This window comes from Neoarius graeffei, chromosome 13 (assembly GCF_027579695.1).
Source record: "Neoarius graeffei isolate fNeoGra1 chromosome 13, fNeoGra1.pri, whole genome shotgun sequence".
In the NCBI taxonomy this organism is placed as follows: domain Eukaryota; kingdom Metazoa; phylum Chordata; class Actinopteri; order Siluriformes; family Ariidae; genus Neoarius; species Neoarius graeffei.
In genome coordinates this window covers 26,644,638-26,671,067 of record NC_083581.1, presented here as the reverse complement: position 1 = coordinate 26,671,067, position 26,430 = coordinate 26,644,638, and the positions used below count along the sequence as shown (strand labels likewise).

Here is a 26,430-nt window from a genome sequence, read left to right as displayed (position 1 = left end):
CCTCCCAACAAGAAGGTTCTGGGTTTGAATCTCATGGCCAATGGGGGCCTTTCTATGTGGAGTTTGTATGTTCTTCCCATGTCTGTGTGGGTTTCCTCCAGGTGCTCCAGTTTCCCCCCAGTGTCCAAAGACATGTGGTTAGGTTAACTGGTTACTCTAAATTGCCCATGTGTGTGTGAATGATTGAGAGGAGAAAACATCTATAATAATCCAGTAGAAGACATCGGGAAACCACTAATTTGATGGTCAGAGCGGCCACATCACTGCACGGATATGCTAAATAGATAGATTGGTACTATAGTATTATCAGAGTTATTTAACCAAGATATTGAAAAAAAATAGAATGTTCAACTTGAGAAACAAGTTTTCATTTAGCAAACCTATATTCTAATTCTGTATACTGTTATGGTTGAAGTTGGCCATTGAAGTCTATTTTTATAAATTGTTGTTCCTATGTTGGTTGTGTCATGACTTTAGCATGATGATGCAGGTTTAGCATTGACTTTTACTGCTTATTTAAGATATTTTTAAACAAAATTTATTTCATATTGTAGATTAACAGTAGTTTTCGGAAGATTAATGGTCATTTTCAAATGTCAGAATGATGTGTGTACTAGCAAGAAGGTGCTTATGTCTTAGTTTAATATGGATGAATGATTTTAAACTCACATAATTAGTCTCAAATTTATTAAATAACTGCAACATGAAAAAGACAGTACCAAAAAACAACCATGTGACACCTCACACATACTAAAGACTATGCGCTGCCCAAATGATAAAAACAGTATGCAGATAGATAGATAGATAGATAGATAGATAGATAGATAGATAGATAGATAGATAGATAGATAGATAGATAGAAATTTAATGCAAAATATAAAAGTATTGACAAAAGTAATGATTTAGTATCATTTGGTCCTTTTAAGCCATGTCAAGCTTTCCCATGTGCAATATTTTAGAATGCACCAATTCACTTTTCTCTACTGGAGAACTGAGGGACCAGGAAGATGGTTCATAGAGAACAAGACAAAGACTCAGTCACACCAGGCCTTCTTTTGAACTGGATTTTTTTGTTGCTGTTGCCAAATCTGTAACATGTGTGTGTGATGAAAACACACAAGAATTTTAAAACATTTTCATGTACTGAGAAAAGAACTGAAAACACTAGTTATGGATGTAACTGAGGCTCTGTGGGGGGAAAAAAAGACAAGACAACCACCAGAGGTGAGATCTAACATGTGGATACCTTGCATATATGTACATCATGCCAAGGACTTCAGCAAAGTGAGATAGCACTTGATACACATAGCGTATATCATGTGGTTCCGAATGACAGGGGAACCTGGTCGTTATCCGGTACATCTGGGAAACTGTTGGAGATGATTGCCACACTCACACCACTAGGAAGGGTGATGTTGGACTTATAGAATCTTGAGCAGTACATGGTGACACAGATCTCCTGGAGTGGTATGTGTCTCAGCAAAGCCCAAGAAGATGAGACGATCCTTGGAGAATAGCAGGTCATGGTAAAATCCGAGTGTGCAGCCCATTTGTGGGCTGTGGTGGTGACCTCTTTCACCCAGTGGGCCAATCTCTGCTTTGACAGGGAAGCATCCTGTGTTTGTACTTAAGTATAGCTGAATAACTGGTCTGATGAAAGAATGGTTCAAATAGTACCATAAGGTGTATACTGGACACACTAGAGAATGTTCTGCAGATTGACCTTTGTAGAGCATTGCAAGGTCAATTACCTGGTTCACAAATCTGGGTGAAATAACCATAATTAGGAATCCTGGGTTTGGTCACAAGGTCATGGTGCACCAGTTCCAGTCACCAATGCATGCAGGGCAAGATATCTTTGATGATACCATTTCAGATCAGCATCACGCATGGGTTCTGAGAGAGAGCTATTAAGGGGCTCTTGGGGAAGCATAGCTTCTTTCAGAAACACATGTGAGCCTATGAGATCCCAACAAAGCACCATCCACTGTGTTGTGGTGAGTTGTAATGGCTGCCATATACACTTCTAGACATAGATGTAGACATAGCTTGCCATTATCCACAGCATGCAAAAAGACTAGCACTTCCTTAACTTAACAGTTTCTTCCTGAGAGCATATGAGGCATGCAATGTACTACTGACTCTAGGGTAGTGTTATAGACAAGACCACCTAACAAGACAAAGACTTTGAGGGCTTGAGACTAAGGCTACATCCACACGACAACGGCAACGAGATGTTATTTAAAAATATGTCGTGTCCAAATGGGCAACGATCAGTAAAATATCAGGTCCATATGGCAACGCAACGCTTGCTGAAAACGATGCAATACACATGCCACACCTCTAGGGGCGCTGTAAGACGGTCCCTTCGGAGACACCAGAACAATAGAAGAAGTAAGGACGCATGCACATAAACTATTATGCGCGAGACTTCATATTAGCCACAAAGTCAGGAAAATCTGTTCGTAAAATTACATTATAATGACCAAATACAATGAAAAGTATTTTTCCAGTCTCACCTGTGAAAGGTAATCCCATGTGATCTCGTTTGGACGGTAAACCTGTTGGTACAGTTAAACGCAGCACATGAATGAGGCATCTTTATTCTCTGCTTTGACCTATCCAATATGGCGGTGAGGATGACGTATGATTCTATGCGGAAGGCGGAGTCTTTAATGGTCCGGAATAAATTGAATGCTACACGTTGATGGATTAATTTGTTGTTCTATGCCCTTTTTGAGGAATGTATTGTAGGACTTAAACCAATATCTGAAGAGGTGAGATCGCTCCTTTTTTCCCCTATTTTTGCTGGCGGGATTGACTCTGCCCTAAGGGCTATTTTCTCTCTCTCTCTCTTTGCACCATTACACAATAAATATTCACAGTGAAAATATTTTGTAAGCGCGTTTCATGAACCAAGTTATAGGATTTGTTGACAACTCGCATCGAGTTCGTTACACTTCTACCCGGCGTGAAGCACTCACAGTCATGTGGTTGTGACGTCATCGTAAACAAATCCGTTCTACTCATCCAGACGACTTTGCAACGGCAACGTTGCCAGATCTTTCCACTCTGGAACCCGTTCTCAAAAAGATTGCGTTTTGGGCACCCAAAACGCCGGTGCCGTGTGGACGCCAGGCCTAAACAATAAGCAATTGTATCGGAGTCACCTGAATCCGTTGCCGTGTGGACAGGGCCTAAGTCAAGACCAAGGCAGAACGAGACAGATTCAAGACTAGGACTTGACTAATGTGTGTGAAGGGGGAGTTTAGCAGGGACAGCCATTAACAGAAACAAAAAATTCAAATTAGCAATGAGTCACATTATTAGTTTCATTTGAATCAGGGCATTTTACATCCAACCATAGTAATGATGTGAACAAATAAATCAGACAATTTAGTGATATCCCCGTGGTTGTAGTCTTGAGATAAAATCCCGAGTCCTCTATGTCTGAGACCCAGGCAAGACCAAGAAAAAATGCAGTTGATTCCAAGACAAGACCATGACCTTTAAAAAGTGGTCTTGAGAAAAGTAGTACAACACTACTCTAGGGTTCAGGACTGTTTTACCACAGCACAGAGTTTTCTAATTTAATATTGGTCAGAAGGTGGCATCACATCAGGCTGCTTCACATCACTCTGTCGTTGATTATTTTCCTGTAACAGTACATCCTGTTGTTGTTTTTTTTTAAAAATATTTTTACTTAATACGTAATTTACAAAGTCAAAGTCCCTCTCACACCAGAATCTGGTCTTCCCAGGCAGTGTCCTGTCCCAGTACTAACCAACTCTTTTTAAGGTGTATGACTGCAGCTGGAGTTACAGTGTGTGTGTGGGGGGGGGAACGAGAGTTTGACTTCCCCACTTGCATCTGTATTGCAGCATGCCTTGCCAGATGGTAGTAGGTACCATTTTTATGATGGTCTTTGGTATAACCTGACCACAAGTAGAACTCACAATCTCCTGGTCAAGAGGCAGACATGCTAACCACTAGGCCAACTCACAGTCAAGTTACAAAGTACCTTTGACTTAAGAACTCATGAAAGTGTTTTCAAAAATACACATTTTTCATTTTTAAAACATGATCAAATTTATGTCTCTGGTAACTATGCATATGCTAGAACTGCAGGGACAAACTGTATGCACATGATGGAAGACCGTCATTCAACATCATGTTTAGCAAGACATTCGGGTGGGTGGTGGTGGTCAGGTGCTCTCTAAAAGAGCTGGTTCATAGATCTTGCTGGTGAGCCAGAGGAAAATGTGAGTGGTGTGCAACTTAGTCAGCAGCTTAGCACACTTCCTCTTCGAATTCAAATACGATCTTGTATCTTCACTTCCACAGTAAACACTCAGGCTTAATGGAATACCTGGCTCCTTGGGGATCACCGAGTTAATTGTGTCCTTTCATCACTGTATATCTATATGTCTTTAGGGTTTTCAGAAGGAAGAAGGAGGGGTGAATGGAGCTCATATTACAACCACATGCACCAAGGTACATTAGTGAAGGCAACACAATATCAAAAAGCGTGGGCAGTTCTACACTTTGCATCCAGAGTGAAAGTAAATGTGTGTGTGTGTGTGTGTGTGTGTGTACAAATGGTCCCTAAGCAATTTACCAGCTGGATGCCAGGATTAGATTACCATAATCTATGACCAATCAGACAAACAAGGTACAAGCCAAATCTGAAAAAGGCTTTGCTGTATCTGTTATCTCCTGAGTTTATTTGTTCCCTTTAGATATCATTTAGCATTGTTCAAAAAAAGAGAAAAAAGTTCTCCCTGTAGCAGATGTCAGAATGCATGCTAAAATCGTTTTTCATTATTTTCCACGTTACTACTCACTGTAGACATAAAATATTTATACTGAAATATTTCCGTCGCTGGTGCTAATCTGTTGGTTGATGTTGTATTGATGTTCATTATTCCTATGAAAAGTGGTTGTGTGTCACACTGAAGTCACAGGAGGACACTGTTATTGACAGCTGTTACAATGGCATTAAATAGGACAAAAATAGGTAATGATTTCAAATATCAAGAACAGCAAGAGCTTCTTTTCTCACTCACCACTTTCCATTGACCTTCAGTGCCATTTTGAGAAATCCAGAGCAGAAGGATTTGACGCAGTAAACTTTGAACTCTAAGTTCCAGAATGCAATGCAGCTGTATGAGCTATGGCATGGCTAGTTAGTGCTTCAGCTCGGTCACTTAGCAATCTACGACATGCTGAGTGTAATGGTGTTGATTGCAGTATATACGTGAAACTTGAAGCTTTGGAAGCTGATCTGTTTGTGTCCCTCTGAACCACGATCAGCAGGTAGTCAAACAGTAATGCGTGTTATGTACAAAATGCAGGGAACCAACTAAAGTGAAAATAGGCCAATTCGCCAATGAATGAGGTTTAAACAAATGTCAACATAATGCTAATTATAAGGATCAGTATGCATGTGGTGTATGACACTGCTAAAATGAAGCACTTCACCTTACACCTCCATCCATGCATTTTTTATAAAACTAAAGGATATAGTAACTCGATTACGCACTTGACAACAGTAGAGAGTTGAAAAGCATCTCAGCATGAACGAAACATCAAACATTGAGGTGGATGGATTACAACAGCAGAAGACCACATTGAGTTCCTCTCACCCAAACTGAACAGTTGAAGATTAGAAGAAAAAAAAATCAGCTGGTCTTTTTCCAGTCTTCAACTGTCTAGTTTGGATGAGTGTGTGCTTATGATAGCCTCAGATTCTTGTGCATATGTTGTGTTAGAGGATGAACTGGGCCAGACTAGTCTAATCTGGGTTGAACACATTCAGCCAATTGTCTTTCTGCATGGGTTGTGCTGTCTATGCAGACCTTTTGTTCCAGCCTGACAGGCACCCACTATAATTAACTTCACACACACCTCTCCTGTACTGTACAACACACACACACACACACACACACAAGTATCTCGCACATGACAACAGAGAAATACCGTACCTGACCCCCAGACAATGCACATGCATGCATTTACATATGCACATATATAAACCTACACAAAGCAATGCACAATATGCTAAAATGCTACAATGCTCAATAAAGCACATAACTAATCGTACCTCTGTACAAGAGCTATGTCCTTGTCTCATATTATCTGCAGCTAATTTAGGAGAGACACAGACATTCAGAAATTAAAGTATGTGTATTATTCAAAGCCAGGAGTGAACTGTAGGGAGAAAAGATGACTAGAATAATCAAAACACGTTTATAATAAATATTTCTGAGCAGCTGTTGAGTTGATAAATTGTATATAAAACATGCATATTTGTAAATTGCTTTAGTATATAGTATTTCTAAATTAAGCCCTAACTTAGAGATTATGCTACTCTTTCAAAGAGAAGACTCTATTGTCAATATACATTTCAATCATTGCCTATCAAGTATTAATACACTCAAAATGTAACCAGAATTACTTTTACTGTATTGCTCCATTGTTGGATCAAACTACATACATAAAACAGTAGGTATGTAACGATTCCCCAAATTCATGATTCAATTCAATTTACAATATTGGGCTCACGATTCGATTTTCCCATGATATTTCTGAAAAAAAATTAAACGAAGAAAATTTTATTACCAAAAAAATGCAAGAGGTATTTTTACATTCTTGATCAACTTAAATATGTTTCATTTTCTTAATAACGAATAATAATTATATACCCAGGGTGGCACGGTGGTGTAGTGGTTAGCGCCGTCGCCTCACAGCAAGAAGGTCTGGGTTCGAGCCCCGTGGCCGGCGAGGGCCTTTCTGTGCAGAGTTTGCATGTTCTCCCCGTGTCCACGTGGGTTTCCTCTGGGTGCTCCGGTTTCCCCCACAGTCCAAAGACATGCAGGTTAGGTTAACTGGTGGCTCTAAATTGACCGTAGGTGTGAATGTGAGTGTGAATGGTTGTCTGTGTCTATGTGTCAGCCCTGTGATGACCTGGCGACTTGTCCAGGGTGTACCCCGCCTTTCGCCCATAGTCAGCTGGGATAGGCTCCAGCTTGCCTGCGACCCTGTAGAAGGATAAAGCGGCTAGAGATAATGAGATGAGATGAATTATGTACCCACATTTGTAAAGGTTTGAGTAAAATATAGTAGCCTATTAACCCTCTGGGGTCTGAAGGTATTTTCTGGCACTCTAATGATCTTGGCATGCTCTGATTTTGTTGTCAATTTCAACAAATCTAAGCAGTATTTTCAAAGTCATATGACTTTTTTGTATTCAGCACAAGTTCAGCTACAATAATATCTATGTAGTATGTATGCTATGATTGTACTTCTAAAAAAAATAGATAAATGAAGATGTTGTAAAAAGCAGTTTTAGAACTGTGTTGGAATTTGTGAAAAAACATGAGGAACCATTTTGGTCACTTGAGGTGATTCTGTTCAGTCTTAGGAATGTATCACGCACAAAAACTTAAATCTGCTCCATTGATTTGGACAATTAACTGGCCATCAAAAAATGTATGTCCTATTGTTTTGGGAGAAAGGGTTGGCAATAGGAGGGGTATTCAATGAGAAGCGTATAAAACAAAAAATTCCATTCCATTCAATGAGTGAAAACCCCTCCCTCTTAATCCCATCTGATTAACTCTTAATCCCATCAGGTCAAGTCACAATGGGCAAGGTAATGTTTTTTCATGCATTCCAACACAATTCTAAAACTGCTTTTTACAACAGCTTCATTAATCTGGTATTTGACTTTATTTGGGTATTTGACTCTATTCAGTGTCTTCAAATTAACGCTTGTACTATTTTACTCAGTTCAGAGCCACAACCAACTCTGTTCTACAGTTACTCTGTAATTTTGCTCCCACTCCAACTCCAATTTTTACTCTCTAAACTCAAAGTAGAGCAAAATTAACTATTTTTGAGGAAAATACTTTTAACTCTGGAAAAATTGCTGAGTCATTTTTCCTGTATATGCACTACAGTGCACGCATATCAACCAATCTGCTCATAAGAAAGAGAAGAAATGCTTACACTTACTCAAGTTGATCTTTGGCTGGATCGAGACGAAGTAAAAAAGAAAAGAAAAAAAACCCCGCACCGCTCATCATCAGTGTCACGGTTCTCAAGATTGAAATGAATCGCTGTCCTGAATCATGAACTGAATCATGAATTGAATTGCTGTTCTGAATCATCTGAAGCACATAAAAACCGTGTGCCATACTGCAACAAGTTTTACCTCCGAATAGCCTAAATTATGTCTGACATATTTTATTCTGTTTACAGTGGGCATTGCCACCACGAAAGAGAAACCAATCGAAACAGAAAGAGTTAAAGTGATTATCATTCCTTTACAATGTGAACAGTCTTTTATGAATGCATAAGTGGGCACTTAGCACTCCGACTCCAGTGTAACTGAGTAAGGCTACATTTACATTAGACCGTATCTGTCTCGTTTTCTTTGCGGATGCACTGTCCGTTTACATTAAACCGCCTGGAAACGCCGGGAAACGGGAATCCGCCAGCGTCCACGTATTCAATCCAGATCGTGTCAGCTCCGGTGCTGTGTAAACATTCAGAATACGCGGATACGCTGTGCTGAGCTCTAGCTGGCGTCTCATTGGACAACGTCACTGTGACATCCACCTTCCTGATTCGCTGGCGTTGGTCATGTGACGCGACTGCTGAAAAATGGCGCGGACTTCCGCCTTGTATCACCTTTCATTAAAGAGTATAAAAGTATGAAAATACTGATGCAAATACTGCCCATTGTGTAGTTATGATTGTCTTTAGGCTTGCCATCCTTCCACTTGCAAGTGGTAAGTGATATGCGCTGGGATCACACACACACAGCGGCTCAGTCCCGAATCACAGCCTGTTCACTTCACTTGCGCGCTCTGTGAGCTGCGCAAGGCCGGAGTGCGCACCCTCCAGAGGGCACTCGCTGTTCAGGGCGGAGTGATTTGGAGCGCAGGATGCCTGCGGAGCTGAGCGTATTCGTGTATTGGTGTTGCTGTGTGCACACAAATCGTGTATTGGTGTTGCTGTGTGCATACTAATCGTTTTAAAAACGTTAATCTGATGATCCGCTGATACGGTCTAATGTAAACATGGGCCAAGGTCTCATCTCATCTCATTATCTCTAGCCGCTTTATCCTTCTACAGGGTCGCAGGCAAGCTGGAGCCTATCCCAGCTGACTATGGGCGAAAGGCGGGGTACACCCTGGACAAGTCGCCAGGTCATCACAGGGCTGACACATAGATACAGACAACCATTCACACTCACATCTACGGTCAATTTAGAGTCACCAGTTAACCTAACCTGCATGTCTTTGGACTGTGGGGGGAACCGGAGCACCCGGAGGAAACCCATGCGGACACGGGGAGAACATGCAAACTCCGCACAGAAAGGCCCTCGCCGGCCCTGGGGCTCGAACCCAGGACCTTCTTGCTGTGAGGCGACAGCGCTAACCACTACACCACCGTGCCGCCCATGGGCCAAGGTGACACGTTTTATGTTTCATCTAATTTAGGTAATTTAAAAACTATATTATTTGGCAGTAGGCACATAGGAAAGTGTAAAGTTTCTGTCAATATGTTTGTCATACTTGTATGATGAAAAACTCAGGAAGATCTTTATCTAAATGCATGACCTACTCATTCTAAACCTGTTGAGCTTCACCGGTGAAGCCCTCGACCCCAGTTAACTAAAGTATTCCTTTTATTAATTAGAATTTCCTAAAGTATTCCTTTTATTAACTAGAATATCCTCCATTGGATGCCTCTGTGTACTAGTTCACTTTCAAGTTTCCTCAAGGCGTTCCTAATATTGTGTTCACAAGAACATGAAGTCACAGTGAACTTGACTTTTGACCACCAAATTCTAATCAGTTCATCTTTGAGTCCAACTGAACATTTGTACCAAATTTGAAGAAATTCCCTCAAGGTGTTCTTGAGAAATGGCATTTATAAAATCAGACATATGTACAGATGAACAACCCAAAATCATAATGCCTCCGATCACGGCTGTTGCCAGTGCAGAGGCATAAAAATGAAAAAAGTTAATAACAAATAGTCCTTTTCTTAATAAACTTTAATATGCATTTGTACATCCTCCATTTGCTTCTCTTTTCTTTATCCTTCAGCAGTCTGTAAAAAGAGAGCTCCAATGTATTTTTAAATCTATTTGTACAATCACACAACAGCTCTTGCACATTTTAGATCTGTTTTGTGTGTGTGTTTGCTGCATTAGAGCTGTGTTACTTCCACCTATGGTGAAGTCACATGCATTCCCACTACTGTACGTTACTGCAGCCTCTGCTGTCTAAACAACACAATTACAGTGAAGAAAAACTAAGAGATTACGTAGCCTGATAATAATAGCGATTCATGTTTTAATTTAATCAATTTGAATCATCATAAATTTGTATTGCGATTTATCATCGTAAGATATACAGTGGTGCTTGAAAGTTTGTGAACCCTTTAGAATTTTCTACATTTCTGCATAAATATGATCTAAAACATCATCAGATTTTCACACAAGTCCTAAAAGTAGATAAAGAGAACCCAGTTCAACAAATGAGACAAAAATATTATACTTGGTCATTTATTTATTGAGAAAAATGATCTGATATTACATATCTGTGAGTGGCAAAAGTATGTGAACCTCTAGGATTAGCAGTTAATTTGAAGGTGAAATTAGAGTCAGGTGTTTTCAATCAATAGGATGACAATCAGGTGTGAGTGGGCACCCTGTTTTATTTAAAGAACAGGGATCTATCAAAGTCTGATCTTCACAACACATGTTTATGGAAGTGTATCATGGCACGAACAAAGGAGATTTCTGAGGACCTCAGAAAAAGCATTGTTGATGCTCATCAGGCTGGAAAGGTTACAAAACCATCTCTAAAGAGTTTGGACTCCACCAATCCACAGTCAGACAGATTGTGTACAAATGGAGGAAATTCAAGACCATTGTTACCCTCCCCAAGAGTGGTCGACCAACAAAGATCACTCCAAGAGCAAGGTGTGTAATAGTCAGCGAGGTCACAAAGGACCCCAGGGTAACTTCTAAGCAACTGAAGGCCTCTCTCACATTGGCTAATGTTAATGTTCAAGAGTCCACCATCAGGAGAACACTGAACAACAATGGTGTGCATGGCAGGGTTGCAAGGAGAAAGCCACTGCTCTCCATAAAGAACATTGCTGCTCATCTGCAGTTTGCTAAAGATCACGTGGACAAGCCAGAAGGCTATTGGAAAAATGTTTTGTGTATGGATGAGACCAAAATAGAACTTTTTGGTTTAAATGAGAAGCATTATGTTTGGAGAAAGGAAAACACTGCATTCCAGCATAAGAACCTTATCTCATCTGTGAAACATGGTGGTGGTAGTATCATGGTTTGGGCCTGTTTTGCTGCATCTGGGCCAGGACGGCTTGCCATCATTGATGGAACAATGAATTCTGAATTATACCAGCGAATTCTAAAGAAAAATGTCTGGACATCTGTCCATGAACTGAATCTCAAGAGAAGGTGGGTCATGCAGCAAGACAACGACCCTAAGCACACAAGTCGTTCTACCAAAGAATGGTTAAAGAAGAATAAAGTTAATGTTTTGGAATGGCCAAGTCAAAGTCCTGACCTTAATCCAATCAAAATGTTGTGGAAGGACCTGAAGCGAGAAGTTCATGTGAAGAAACCCACCAACATCCCAGAGTTGAAGCTGTTCTATAGAGAGAAATGGGCTAAAATTCCTCCAAGCCGGTGTGCAGGACTGATCAACAGTTACCGGAAACATTTAGTTGCAGTTATTGCTGCACAAGGGGGTCACACCAGATACTGAAAGCAAAGGTTCACATACTTTTGCCACTCACAGATATGTAATATTGGATCATTTTCCTCAATAAATAAATGACCAAGTATAATATTTTTGTCTCATTTGTTTAACTGGGTTCTCTTTATCTACTTTTAGAACTTGTGTGAAAATCTGATGAAGTTTTAGGCCATATTTATGCAGAAATATAGAAAATTCTCAAGGGTTCACAAACTTTCAAGCACCACTGTATCATTATATGCCCATAAAACAACTTTGATAAGACTTGAGAAAGCCTCTGCTGTTCGAGATTAACAGCTATAGTTTTTAACTTACATTGTATGGTCATGTTATTTAAATGTGTACTGACAGAATTCAACAATAATCATAAATCATAATCATTCCTTATAAATAAAGCTATGTCGAAATGAGCACAGATTTGAGTGCAGAGAAATAACGTGTGAACAAATACACGTCTGATTCCTGAAACAACATCAAAACAAGTTAAAGCAAACGTTTTAGCATACAAAAAAGGCAAAATGATCTGAAGACGGATTTTACTGAAGCGTGATTTAGAAATACAGGTGAGCCACATTTCCATCATGAATAAATCAGTCCATATTTCTTTTATTTTGGTCATCTGAGTTTTGACAAAAGTGCAATCAACACAACAGATTTTCAGTACTTCACAAATCCATATTTCATGTAAACAGAATTCAGAAATAAATGAATCCAGCACTGAAAATCAGAATATGAAACTGATGCTAACAGAACGTGGTATCTGCTGTGTTTTAGTGTTAATAGTGCAATGATATTTAGTGCATATGAATAACCCACTTGTCTGAGTCTGTAGACAGGTCAGTGATTCATGCTTCATATTTACAAACTGCATGTTGACAGTACACCCCATTGCCTGTATTTTAATGCATGTTTCCTGCAAGTGCAACTCTTTTGCACTTTGTTTAAAGGAGATATGCAGAACCTTTATTTTTAAATACATTTCTGAGTGGATAGTATCTCCATCCTTGACTCTTGTATGCTGCATAAATGGGAATAAAAAAATATATTTTTGAGAGTTAAAATCGACCGCAAAGTTGGCATTTGAGCTGCCCCGCTGAGCCAGCCAGCCTTGAGTGAGTGACGTCACAGCAATAACCGGTTTTAAGGCCGAGGCCTTCGACAGCTATAGACCAAAGCCAGACTTGGCAGGTGAGAGTGGTTGCAAAGGCCTCTTCATTCGGATTTATTGGAGATTCTTCGGATTCCTCAGATAGTAATACATCTGACTGTGATCGTCCTGAAATTGGAGTGTGTGTGTACATGCTACTGCTATACACATAGAACTGTATCAGTTTGAACCATCGGAAAGTGAATCCGATAGTAACATGTCGGCCACGGAGGCCCTCACCTTATGAAATAAAGCCAGAGAACAAAGCCATATAGAGAATTGAATGGAATTGAACTGACAGTCTCATGTGACTCATTAAAACAGGATAGGCATTATAACTTATGTAATATACATGCACATGCATGCATTTTCACTGATAAAACATAAAAGGCTAATTAAATAATCAGATGAACTGAGACAATCACATTCTGAAACAAATTAAATAATCTTATACCGGTAACTTAAATACACAATACAAGTTACATGTATTGATCTAAATGCAGGTAAACAACGAGTGTTGTTGTTGTGATGTAACCAAATGAGAGTTGCATCTTACCTGTTTGTGTTCTCGCTTCCTGAAGGCCGATCTTGTGGCCAATTGTTTTGAAACAATCTGACTCTCAGTTCTTCGTTCCTTTGCTTCTTCCACATAAGGGCGAGATATTGCTGCTGAGGCAAGCATATCCAGCGGAGAAATCTGATGACTGGTCCACTCATTCTCCATTTTCTCCATACTGAGTACTCCACCATTACTGCTCAGCTTACACTCCAGGAGAACTGGTGCAACTGAACTTATTTTCCTTTTCTTGTAGTTTTCTTTTCCTTTAATTGTTGGTACTGCACCCTCTTTCAATACAGGCTTAAAGCAAACGCTCCTCAACAGATCAGAGGTTTCGTACGAGTCATCAGTAAAATATGCCTATGAATTTCTCGCAAATTGATTTGCCTTCAGGCAAAATCCAGTGCCAGATTAGTGTTGGCCTACTTAAATACAACATGTAAAATACAGAACACTATAGAATCAAATCGTGTACCATATTGTAGCACTGGAAAGCTACCTTGAGCAACTCTATTCTTGAAGGGTAACACACTTATGTAAGAGTATTATTGTTGAGATTGATTACTGAATGGAGTGGTTCTTTTATGGTTCACAGTCTCAATGTAAAAACATATAATGACTTTCTTAACGCCATGCATATTAGAAAAGCGTTCAAACATTTTGCCGTTTGTGTTACACTTTTGTTGTACATGTCTGTCAAAGACAGACAGACAGAGAGAAAGAGAGAGAGAGAGAGAGAGAGGCCTTTGTGGAAAGTCAGAATTAACCACAAATTAACTGATGCCATGTTAATCCTCTTCTGGCTCTTCTCTTTCTTTCTCTCTCTCTCTCTCTCTCTCTCTCTCTCTCTCTCTCTCTCACACACACGCACACACACACACGCACGCACACACACGCACGCACACACACACACACACACACACACACACACACACACACACACACACCCTGTTGCTCATGTTCAGCTTCACATAGATCTGCCCCTCCACATGCAGTGCTACGGCATCCAATCTCCTGGTATGGCTCGATACAAATCTGATATAGAGGCTGTTTTTACTTCTTTGTGGGCAGGATAGAAAGCTATGAAGCTTGCAGGACAAAGAAAGGCCATATTCATTCACATTCACTCAGAGTGTACAGTTGCAGTCAGAAGACACGAATGTCGTCATCGACATGAAGGGAAAGTCCAAGCAGCTCAGTGCAGATCTGAGAAAGAGGATCACAGATTTTCACACTCAGGAATGTCTCTTAGAGGCATTTCTATGCAACTGCAGACTCTAAAATAATCAGTTCAAATAACTGTATGTAAGTATTATGCAATTGGGTATTAGGAGGTGTAGCCACTTTGCCAAGTAGCTTGACTGGAAGAAGACTCAAACTGTCTCCTCAGCTGTGAGGAACTTGATTCGGATGGTCAGGAATAACCCAGGAACCACCAAGGCACAGGTGTGCCATGAACTGGAAGCTGCTGGACCACCAGTATCACTATCCAAGATCAAGCAAGTTTCACATCACCATGGACTGAAAGGTTGTCAGGCAAAAAAGAAGCCCCTATTCTAAAATCAACACCTTCAAGCTCAACTAAAGTTTCCAGCTGACCACATGGACAAAGAAAAAGCCTTCTGGGGGAAAGTTTTATGGTTTGATGAGACAAAAATTGAGTTGATAACCACAATGAAGAAACACAAAGACTATACCAACTAAGATTAAAATTATAGTAAGATATATTACTATAAAAAAGATTGTTAAGCATGATGGAAGTAGCATCCTGTTCTTAGGCTGTTTTGCTGCCAGTGGAACTGTGCATTGCACAAAGTCAAATAGACAGCTGAAACTTGGACACAACTGGGTGTTCCAACAGGACAATGACCCCAAACACACACATCAGAGCTGGTTGTGGAGGATAAAGCAGGCTAACATTAAGCTTAAAACAAGTCCTGACCTCAACCGTATCGAAAATATGTAGACTGTGTTTAAGAGTCACGTCCATACCAGGAAACACACTAATTTAATTGAACTCTACCACTTCTGCCAAGAAGAGTGGTCAAATATCCAGCTACAATTCTGCCAGAAGCTTGTTGATGGATACCAAAAGTGTCTGGTCAAGGTGAAACTTGTAAAGGGACATTTAACCAAATATTAGGTATGCACTGTGTGCATTTCTTACTCTGTGTTGATTTCAGAAAGCCAAAAATAAATGGAAACTTGTGCACTATTTTATTTATTTATTTTATATTAAAGCTATATGTTGTACAATCTATTCAGCCACAGGCAAGAAAAAAAGTTTTTAAAAAAATCACTGAAAGCCCAATATTGCCATGACATATAACCAACAGAAAATCTTATGGATAAGTACTCAAATGATTTTTTGTGAGGGTGTTGGAGTGAATGGAACTTAAATATAACCCCATCTCCAATCTCTAATCTCTTACTCACAGTCAGCCATTACTACTCAAAACAGATGCTTAAAGGAGATACGCAGAGCCTTTATTTTTAAATAAATTTCTGAGTGGATAGTATCTCCATCCTTGACTCTTGTATGCTGCATAAATGGGAATTTAAAAAAAAATATTTTTGAGAGTTAAAATCGACCGCAAAGTTGGCATTTGAGCTGTCCCGCTGAGCCAGCCAGCCCCGAGTGCGTGACATCACAGCAGGAACTGGTTTTAAGGCCGAGGCCTTTTACAGCTATAGACCAAAGTCATATAAATAAACATTTATGGTGAAAGTAAGAAATACCGTTACCGACTTGCTCAACTAAGACTGATTTGACTTCACTGATTGTGGGTTGACTCTCATTAGAACAGGATAGGTGTTATAACTTATGTAACATACATGTACATGCATGCATTTTCACCGATAAAACGTAAAAGGCTAATTAAATAATCAGATGAACTGAGACAATCACATTCTGAAGCAAATTAAATAATCTTATACCGGTAACTTAAACACACAATACAAGTTACATGTATTAATCTAAATGCAGGTAAACAACGTGTTTTTCTATCCAAATGAGAGTCGGAGCTTACCCGTCTGTGTTCTCGCTTCTTGAAGGCCGATACTGTGGCCGACTGTTTTTGAAACAATCTGACTTTCAGTTGTTTGTTCAGTTCTCTGTTCATTCACTTCTTCCATGTAAGGGCGAGATGGCAGCAATATCCAGTTTTGAAATCAGACAGCTGCTCCACTTATTTACTTTTCTTCATACTGTGTATTCCACCATTACTGCTGGGCTCAGGTAATTACTAAAACCCAGGATGGAACGGGATGTCACCGGTTTTAGCAACAACTGCAGGGAGGTCACTGCCCGAGCGATATATCCCGTCCTGTTCCATCCCGGGTTTTAGCAACCACCCTCAGCTCACCCCGGGAGGACTGGTGAAACTGAACTCACTTTCCTTTTAAATAAATAAATACTTTCCTTTTCTTGTAGTTTTCTTTTCCTTTAATTGTTGGTACTGCACCCTCTTTCAATACAGGCTTATAGCCAACACTCCTCAACAGATCAGAGGTCTCGTACGAGTCTTCAGTAAAATGTGCAGAGCAGAGGAGAGACCACTTCATAGGCACCCAATGTGCCCATGAACTTCTCGCAAAATGCATCCAAATCTTTGCAGTTTGAACATTCTTGGGCCATGAATACAACGTAAATCCAGCTTCTGTCATGTTGCTGTACTGGCCAGCAACACATCTACGTGGCATGGCGATAAATTAGCTCAAAATGGAGGATCGGAGTTGCAGTCAGCTCTGTGTTTTAGTATAGCGAAAGTGGCGATGAGACCGATAGACTTCCTGTTGTGATGTTACAGTTGTCAAGGTCATTCACTCAGACCGCTACCTATATAAATCACTTTAATCGTAAAAATTACTATATTAGATTTATTGTTAACGCTTAAAACTATTCCTGTGCCATTCCTGAGGTCTCAAGGCATTTATAAACGAAAGTGAGGCCATGGTTCTGCATATATGCTTTAAGTACATAATATTGAGGTTCTTCCTACTAGAGGTTCTTTTACATCACATCATACATCAGGTAGATTTGCCTTGTTTCTGATGTCCAGATTATGTGGATATAGAGAATGATTCCTGTAGAGGCTGTTCAACAGGTTCTAACTCACATCCCCTCCTCTCGCAAATGTCTTTCTGCTATTAATTTCACTACAGTGTAGTTACTAAATTATGAAGAACTGAATTATAAAACACTTTCAGGCTTTCAGGGTTTAATAGATGTTAGTGTTACTGCTACACAGTCCAATTTCCTCCCTCATGACTTGGTTAAGCTTGATGTCAAGGCTGAACAGGGGGGAAGGATGATGGAGCCTGGCACAGCACTCAAATGCTGAGATTAGCCAAGTCCACAGTGTGGAATTAGCCCTCAACACATGACAGACCAGACTTGCACACAAAGCAACCAAACACACTGAGAAACTGAAGAGTTTTCCCCATTCCCCATTTTACTGTCTCTTCTTATGTACCAAAAAGCCACCATTATGATGGTGCCTGAATTTTTCCCCAATGATTATTCCATAACTATTATCACAATCAGTGTACCTCTCATATTCTGTTTGAGGTCCTAAAGCCCCTAATTTTAAGCATAGTTTCATCCTAATGATGTATCCTAATTTTTGAAAATCACATCTATAGTGCCTTGCAAAAGTATTCATCCCCCTTGGTGTTTGTCCTGTTTTGTCACATTATAAGCTGGAATTAAAATGGATTTTTTTAATGTGTGGGGGGGGGGGGGGGGGGGGGGGGGGCACCATTTGATTTACACAGCATGCCTACTACTTTAAATGTGCAAATTGTTTTTTATTGTGACCCAAACAATATTTAGGATGAAAAAACAGAAATCTGGAGTATGAATAGGTGTTCACCCCCAAAGTCAATACTTTGTAGAGCCACCTTTTGCTGCAATTACAGCTGCAAGTCTCTTGGGGTATGTCTCTATTAGCTTAACACATCCAGCCACTGGGATTTTTGCCCATTCCTCAAGGCAAAACTGCTCCAACTCCTTCAAGTTAGATGGGTTGCATTGGTGTACAGCAATCTTCAAGTTATGCCGCAGATTCTCAATTGGACTGAGGTCTGGGCTTTGACTAGGCCATTCCAAGACATTTAAATGTTTCCCTTTAAACTACTCCAGTGTAGCTTTAGCAGTATGTTTAGAGTCATTGTCCTACTGGAATGTGAACCTTTGTCCCAGTCTCAAACCTCTGGCTGACTCAAACAGGTTTTCCTCCAGAATTGTCCTGTATTTAGTGCCATCCATCTTTCCTTCAATCCTGATCAGCTTTCCTGTCCCTGCAGATGAAAAACATCCCCACAGCATGATGCTGCCCCCATCATGCTTCACTGTTAGGATGGTGTTCCCAGGGTGATGGGAAGTGTTGGGTTTACACCACACATGACATTTCCCATGATGGCAAAAAGTTCAATTTTAGTCTCATCTGTCCAAAGAATCTTCTTCCATGTGTTTGGGGAGTCTGCCACATGCTGTTGGGCAAACTTCAAACGTCTCATCTCATTTCATTATCTCTAGCCGCTTTATCCTGTTCTACAGGGTTGCAGGCAAGCTGGAGCCTATCCCAGCTGACTACGGGCAAAAGGTGGGGTACACCCTGGACAAGTCGCCAGGTCATCACAGGGCTGACACATAGACACAGACAACCATTCACACTCACATTCACACCTACGGTCAATTTAGAGTCACCAGTTAACCTAACCTGCATGTCTTTGGACTGTGGGGGAAACCGGAGCACCCGGAGGAAACCCACGCGGACACAGGGAGAACATGCAAACTCCAACTTCAAACGTATTTTTTTTTTTTAAGCAGTGGCTTTTTTCTGGCCACTCTTCCATAAAGCCCTGCTCTGTGGAGTGTACAGCTTAAAGTGGTCCTATGGACAGATACTTCCATCTCTGCTGTGGATTTTTGCAGCTCCTTCAGTGTTCTCTTTGGTGTCTTAATGCCCTCCTTGTTGTCTGTGAGTTTTGATGGACAGCCTTCTTTTGTTAGGTTTGTAGTGGTGCCATATTCTTTCCATTTTGCTATAATGGATTTAATGGTACTCCCTGGGATATTCAAAGTTTGGGATATTTTTTATAACCAAACCCTGATCCATACTTCTCCACAACTTTGTCTCTGACCTGTTTGGAGTGTTTTTTGGTTTTCATGATGCTTGCTTAGTAGTGTTGCAGAATCAGGGTCCTTCCAGAACAGGTTGATTTATACAGACATCATGTGACACATCATGTGAATTAAAATCCATTTTAATTCCAGCTTGTAATGCGACAAAACAGGACAAACACCAAGGGGGATGAATACTTTTGCAAGACACTATAAACATGATTGATATGTGTTTATGTTTCAGCAGTTTTCTGATGATATACTTTCTATTCGAGGTTTGAAACCGAATGCTTAGGACACACTTATAGAAGCGAGTTATTTATAACTACGCCACCTGTTATCACCCAAATGAGGACGGATTCCCTTTTGAGTCAGACTCATCTCAAGGTTTCTTCCTCATGTCGTCTCAGGGAGGTTTTCCTTGCCACCGTCACCTTATGCTTGCTCATTAGGGATACATTTATTCATTCATATGTTTAAAATATTGACTGAACATTGGATGACATGACCTCTAAAGAGTTCTGACCATGCCCCGGTTGATAAGTTACTGCTATACAGATGCTTCTGCAATCAGTTGTGTGCATGCCTTCTGAATCAATTACACATTAAGGCATTCCTAGAAAACACAGTGTATTGTGGACCACAATGCATTCAATAGACAAACAAGTCTACACTAAAGACAGAAGCTCTACTGTGCTGACCACATAATTTCCACTTCACTGCATGCTGAGTGGGATCCACTCTGTTCTCCCACGGATAGTTTCAATGTGTAAACTATGGAGCTATTCAACTGTAGTTCTGAAGCTCTTTTCTTTTTGCGTCTCAGGGCACCCCACTGTGAAAAAGTTTCGAAAGAATAACAAGAACACAAGAGGGTAAGATTTCTCCAAAAGTCCCAGTACAAATCCCAAGAAACAGCATCCTGATTCATTCTAGGTGGAACAGAGCACTTAGGAAGAAAAACATGATACAGCTGAAAGCGGTCCAAAAATTACTGATTATAATACACTTTACTTGCAGTCTGTTCAAGGCTACCTGATCATCCATTTGCGAGTTGACAACAAAACAACAAATGTCCCCCCCCCCCCCCAAAACACAATCAGACTACTTTGTGTAATGCAACTGCTACAGTAATTTCAGTAATATCTTTTAACCACATAAAACAGTTAAAGCAACATGCATGCATATGTATGTATGTACCTATATCTATATATTTATACAACAGTTAGTTCCGATCCACTAGTTTGACTGTCAAGCAGCATTCCAAGAGTGCTGATATTGCGTGATAACAGCACTGGAGCATTTCACTGTGTGTATCACTCCCCTTGTCATGTAAAATTCCACTTCCCAGTTCTAACTGTTTACTACAGTAGTGTTAGCGACATCAGAAGACATGGCAAATGATAGTTTTCAGGAATATAACTTTTGACTTGAAATAAAAAAAAGCTCATCAGCTACAGCTGAAAAGGAGGCAGGGACACCAATTTTACCATAAGCACCTTTAACGTAAACGTACAATTCAATGCAAGCTACCTAGATAGCTAGCCAACATGCTATATAGAGACTGTGGCTTCTTCGGGACCTCGCAGAGCAACAATGAACATAACATTTGGCCATATTGTATCTGAAATGTCACATACTCAATAGATAGATAGAGATCCCAAAGAAAATGCAGAACGAGTGATATTTGCGGTATACTACTCCTAAAGATCTAGTGCACTAGAGATACAACATGAATATTAAGTTATTGTATTTACGGTACTGAAATTATTCCAAAGCAGCACTTACCTGTAGTTCACACCAGGCCACTTCCACCCATGTCTCTGTGTCCAGGCCTTTATAAACTGTCTTAAAAGCTCCACGGCCAAGCTCAATGTCAAATTTAAGGAAGCGGCCACCGGGCGATGTGGCCACAGCTTTCATCTCAGCCTCCTCCTCCTGCTCAGACTCACGCTCCCTTCCTTTTAGTCTGGGCACTGATGTAGCACCCTTTTCCAGGTCTAGGCCTCCACCATGGGTGCCATCAGTGGGTACATGCTTAGTTCCAGTACTAAATACAGAGTCTGAGGCATGGAGCTCAGGGAGAGGGATGCTATGAAGGTCCTCCTCCTCCACGAGCTCATCCTTCTCACAGAGTTCCACACTCTTCCGAAAGAAGCGTTTGTTCTCACGCTTCGGTTGAGATGTTTGCGCTTGTACTTCTCTGACTTCTCCTTCTTGTCTTTTGACTTCTGCTGCTCTTGCTCCTGAGGCTTCCTCATGTCCAGCCCCTCTCTCCGGTGTCTGTGGTGTCGGTCTCTCCTTCTGGCTGGCTGACTGGTTCCCTGTCCACTCATTCTCTTCTTCCCTCTCTGCACCAGGTTTCTCTCCAGATGACTCCTCCGTGCCGGTTGGCTCTCCTGGGTCAGTTGCCATGACCAAAAAACTCCTTTCCTCCTGTTTCTTTTTTTGTTTGCTCTGGTTCACAGACACATAGAAAACACTTGCTAGTGTTTTCTGATTATGTCAGTTTTTAGTCAGTACATGTCTTCTATCCATCTCCTATGTTCTTTCTTTATTTTACAGTCATGTAATACAGATTCAGCAGCTGAAAATCCAAAATAATGTAGCTCACTGGAAGTCCTTTTCTCACGGTGTAAAGAACAGCTTCAGGTAAAGCCTAAAAAAGATAAAAGCATTAAAATTTAGTCAGTGTTATGTGTATGCATGTATCTATACTGTCATAATGATCACAAATTAAATTCCACCCCAAATTCATGGACGCGCATTGTCAAGGCAACAACACTAACAACTTGCCTTGCTGACTAAAAGAGAAATGCCTTTCTTATACCTGAAGCAAAACAAACATTATAATATAAAATATCATCAAATGAATGGCATGCATGCACACAAACACATCATCCAACTACAAGGAAGTAAAAACTAGCAAGAGTTATCTGTTTAGATTGTTTTGACAAAACTACAGTGACCAAAGAGAGGATCATAGGTTTGTAGTAAAGCTAACAAGGAAAGTAACATTACCTAGCATGGCATTTTGAATTATGCATCAATCCAAATAATCCCAGTGTGGTAGCAAACTTGTGGTTTCAGGTCTATGTGGCTATAAAACCTTTTGCAAGCATTGTACAAATGAACACCATAATCAAGTCAAGTGGCGTTGTCATTTCAACCATATACAGTTGGTACAGTACGCAGTGAAACAAAACAACGCTCCTCCAGGACCATGGTGCTACATAAAACATCACAAGACTACAGAGAACTAAATAAGACTACACAAACCTACAAAGAACTATATAAAGTGCACATGTGCAAACATCGCAAGACAGTACAGCAATTACTAAACCCGGGTAAAAGTTAAAAAAAAAGTTAAAAAAATGACCAGTATACAGTTCTAGCATAAATAAAGTGATGAGCAGCAACTTCTCTGACGGACTTCTTGCACCATTATGTGTTGCTGTAAAGTGTAAACACATAAGCAACCTTCACGAGCCTTACTGCAGAGAGAGACATTTCTGTTGGCATGAAACAAGGCGACCTGTTGAGTTGAATAAACTCTAGCTGAGTCATCTGCTGGAGTTGGATGTATTCCAGCTTATTTCCCAGGGATCAGCCATTGGAAAGTAGGATGGATGGGATACCTGGCCGGCTATGTTTTTTTTTTCCCACTTTCTCACTCACCCACTGTTGAAAATGCTCCCTCTCTCAGCCCTGATTTCTTTCTTCTCCTTTGAAGTTTATTGACAATTGGCAAAGAACAAATTGGTACATTCCCACCACCAACTGGTATGGAGTGTGGATCACCATCCCTCTCGCTCCTACTGCCCCTTCCCCCATCTCCCCTTCCCCTTCCCCCATCCTGTGCAGCAGCACAAACATCCTGCCTCCTGTTGCTGATTGGCTGAAATAGTCTTGGGTGGCTCGGTCCGAGCCACTTTGTTTCCCATTTAAAGAGGGTAGTGTGTGAATACTGGATTTTTTTTCAGTAGGCACACAGAACAGACAGCTAGCGGACTATGAGGAGTTATTTGCTGAATTTGAAAAAAAGTGTATTGGAGTATAAATGATGACTGTACCTTTAATCACATGATTGTTGCGAAGGTGGAAAAAATCCAGATCAAGCATGGATGCTTTTAGGCTAGGGTGACCAGACAGTCCCGATTTGGGGTTGCGTGTCCCGAGTCCCGACAAAAGTCTGTCGGGACACGGATATGTCCCGGTTTTCGCCACTCGCGACGTTTGCGACTGAGCAGCGTGGGAATCATTAGCGGAGAAATGTCTGCATTTACTATTTTGATGAATTGATAGGAATCGCAAACTTTCCTGGTTACTGCCCCCTGGCCCTGTGGCATGGGTGTTTATTTAGCCACATTATTCCAGACAACAGAACGTGTTGCCATGCAACAATAAAATAAACATTAACTGGCGTGAATGTTCTTTGTCTAGCAGCTAGCAGCAGTAATGTCGCAGCAATTATGCCGAAAAGAAAATGTACCTTTTCCAAAGATTTACAGGGCACCTACCCCTTCCTCCGAGAGGTGCAGAACAATGCGCACGAAGCCTACTGCACACACTGTAAGTGCTTTGTTCTTGTACTGAGTTGGGTAGCCTATGCTGCAAATGCTGTGCGCTCCTGTGGGGGCTTTCCTCGGGCTGTCGCCCCTCTCCTCCTTTACTGCTGTTTTGTTTGAGTGTATATTTACGGAAGCCGCAAGAGGCCCTTCATATAATCTTTTTTTATTCACCTTGTTATCCCGAGATAACGACATAATTAATTCAGGATCTCGAGAAAACAACACAACTAATTCGAGATCTCGAGAAAACAAAACCGTTATTTCATGATCTCAGCTGGATCACTGTATCTCCGTCGGTAGAGACGAAGCCGGGCCAGTCTTCTGCGGAGGTGCCGCGGACTAATTTTGAAATTATCCCTTATTAAAAGACTTAATGCAATCTCTCCCTGTGTCAACCCCTGATCAAAATATTGCCTTATTAGGTGATTGATTATTCCAGACATTCTAATGACCAAAGTTGCGTCTATACAGAATGAGAAATAGCCCCAAAGTCAGCATATCACATGTCTCTTGGCGCACCTGAATGAACCATTTCTCAGCTGTTTACTCGAGATCATGAAATAATTGTTTTGTTTTCTCGAGATCTCGGAATAACGGTTTTGTTTTCTCGAGATCCTGAATTAATTGTGTTGTTTTCTCAAGATCCTGAATTAATTATGTCGTTATCTCGGGATAACAAGGTGAATAAAAAAAAAAGGATTATATGAAGGGCCTCTCTCGGCTTCCGTAGTATATATTCTCAAATCACTTGTCTCTTTTTTGTTTCTGTTTAACATACCATTCTGACAGTTTGGCCATATTGCTGTGTTGAACAGCTTGTTGCACCTTCCATTAAAGTGTTCACTTTTGTACACATCTTCTTGCTTTATTCATTCAGTTGTGGGGAATGGTTAGTAAGGTTGATTCTGACCTAGGCTATGTTGAGGTCACATATCTACTTTTTAAGTTCATGCTATACTGCATACAATTTTAGAGATATAGCCTACATGTGCATATGCATTCTTCTTGGTGTTCTCACAAACAGGTGAAATAAATCAGTTTAAATTTGGCCTATGGACATACAGTAGCCTGGCCTATTCTCAGCCATTACAAAATCTGTTGTCTGACCATAATTTAACTGATCTGTATACCACTATGCTACTAGATAACAAAATGCCTGTTTGTTTTATTTCATGTGAGATGTTGATAAATGTGAGCTTCAACAGAATGATAAGAGCACCTCTCTGAGTGTCACGTTTACGTAAAAAAAAGGTGTGCGTGCACGAGCATGGTCGCGCGCAAAAGTGTCCCGGTTTCAGACTAGGGAAATCTGGTCACCCTATTTTAGGCTCCTATAGAAATCGCAACCGGTCCTAAGTGAAAGACTACAAGGTATTTTAGCCATACATGTTGTTCACCAAATCTAATGAGCTACTTAGAAATTCAAAGTCTACCACTTGACAGAAGGGGTGTTTTAAAAACCTCAAGTGGATTATTTTCCAATAACAGCACATCCTGAAATGTTTCTTTTTATAACACAGTAATGTGCAAGTGATTACATTTTTTATTAATTAAGGAACAAAGCATCTTATAATTTTATGCATTTATTGTTGTTGTGGAACATCCATAAAGCAAGTTACCTCTCTTTTTTCCTCTCTTTTAACTTCAAGTTGCAGATTTACCTCTGACTGTTACAAACTGCTGTCTCTTGTGATGCTAAATAAATATCTCTTCACAGAAAACTTCACGGGCGGCACGGTGGTGTAGTGGTTAGCGCTGTCGCCTCACAGCAAGAAGGTCCTGGGTTCGAGCCCCGGGGCCGGCGAGGGCCTTTCTGTGTGGAGTTTGCATGTTCTCCCCGTGTCCGCGTGGGTTTCCTCCGGGTGCTCCGGTTTCCCCCACAGTCCAAAGACATGCAGGTTAGGTTAACTGGTGACTCTAAATTGACTGTAGGTATGTATGTGAGTGTGAATGGTTGTCTGTGTCTATGTGTCAGCCCTGTGATGACCTGGCGACTTGTCCAGGGTGTACCCCGCCTTTCGCCCGTAGTTAGCTGGGATAGGCTCCAGCTTGCCTGCGACCCTGTAGAAGGATAAAGCGGCTAGAGATAATGAGATGAGATGAGAAAACTTCACCATGTCAATGGTTACTTGCATTTTTAATTTGTTTATCTGGAACATCTGCAATACAAGACTCTATGAGAGTTGCTACTATAGAAATGATAACCTATTAGAGCA

At 40.7% G+C, this 26,430-nt stretch overlaps 1 protein-coding gene across 1 annotated transcript in view; it reads right to left on the bottom strand.

Annotated features, from left to right (window-relative positions):
• Nucleotides 1–22,058, bottom strand: part of si:dkey-151g10.3 (serine/threonine-protein kinase WNK3) — a 120,419-nt gene extending 98,361 nt beyond the window's left edge. Inside the window, exon 1 of the mRNA XM_060936638.1 lies at nt 21,432–22,058. Within this exon, the coding sequence (XP_060792621.1) occupies nt 21,432–22,058 (627 nt within the window). The remainder of the gene's footprint in view (nt 1–21,431) is intronic.
• Between the last annotated feature and the right edge of the window lie 4,372 nt (nt 22,059–26,430).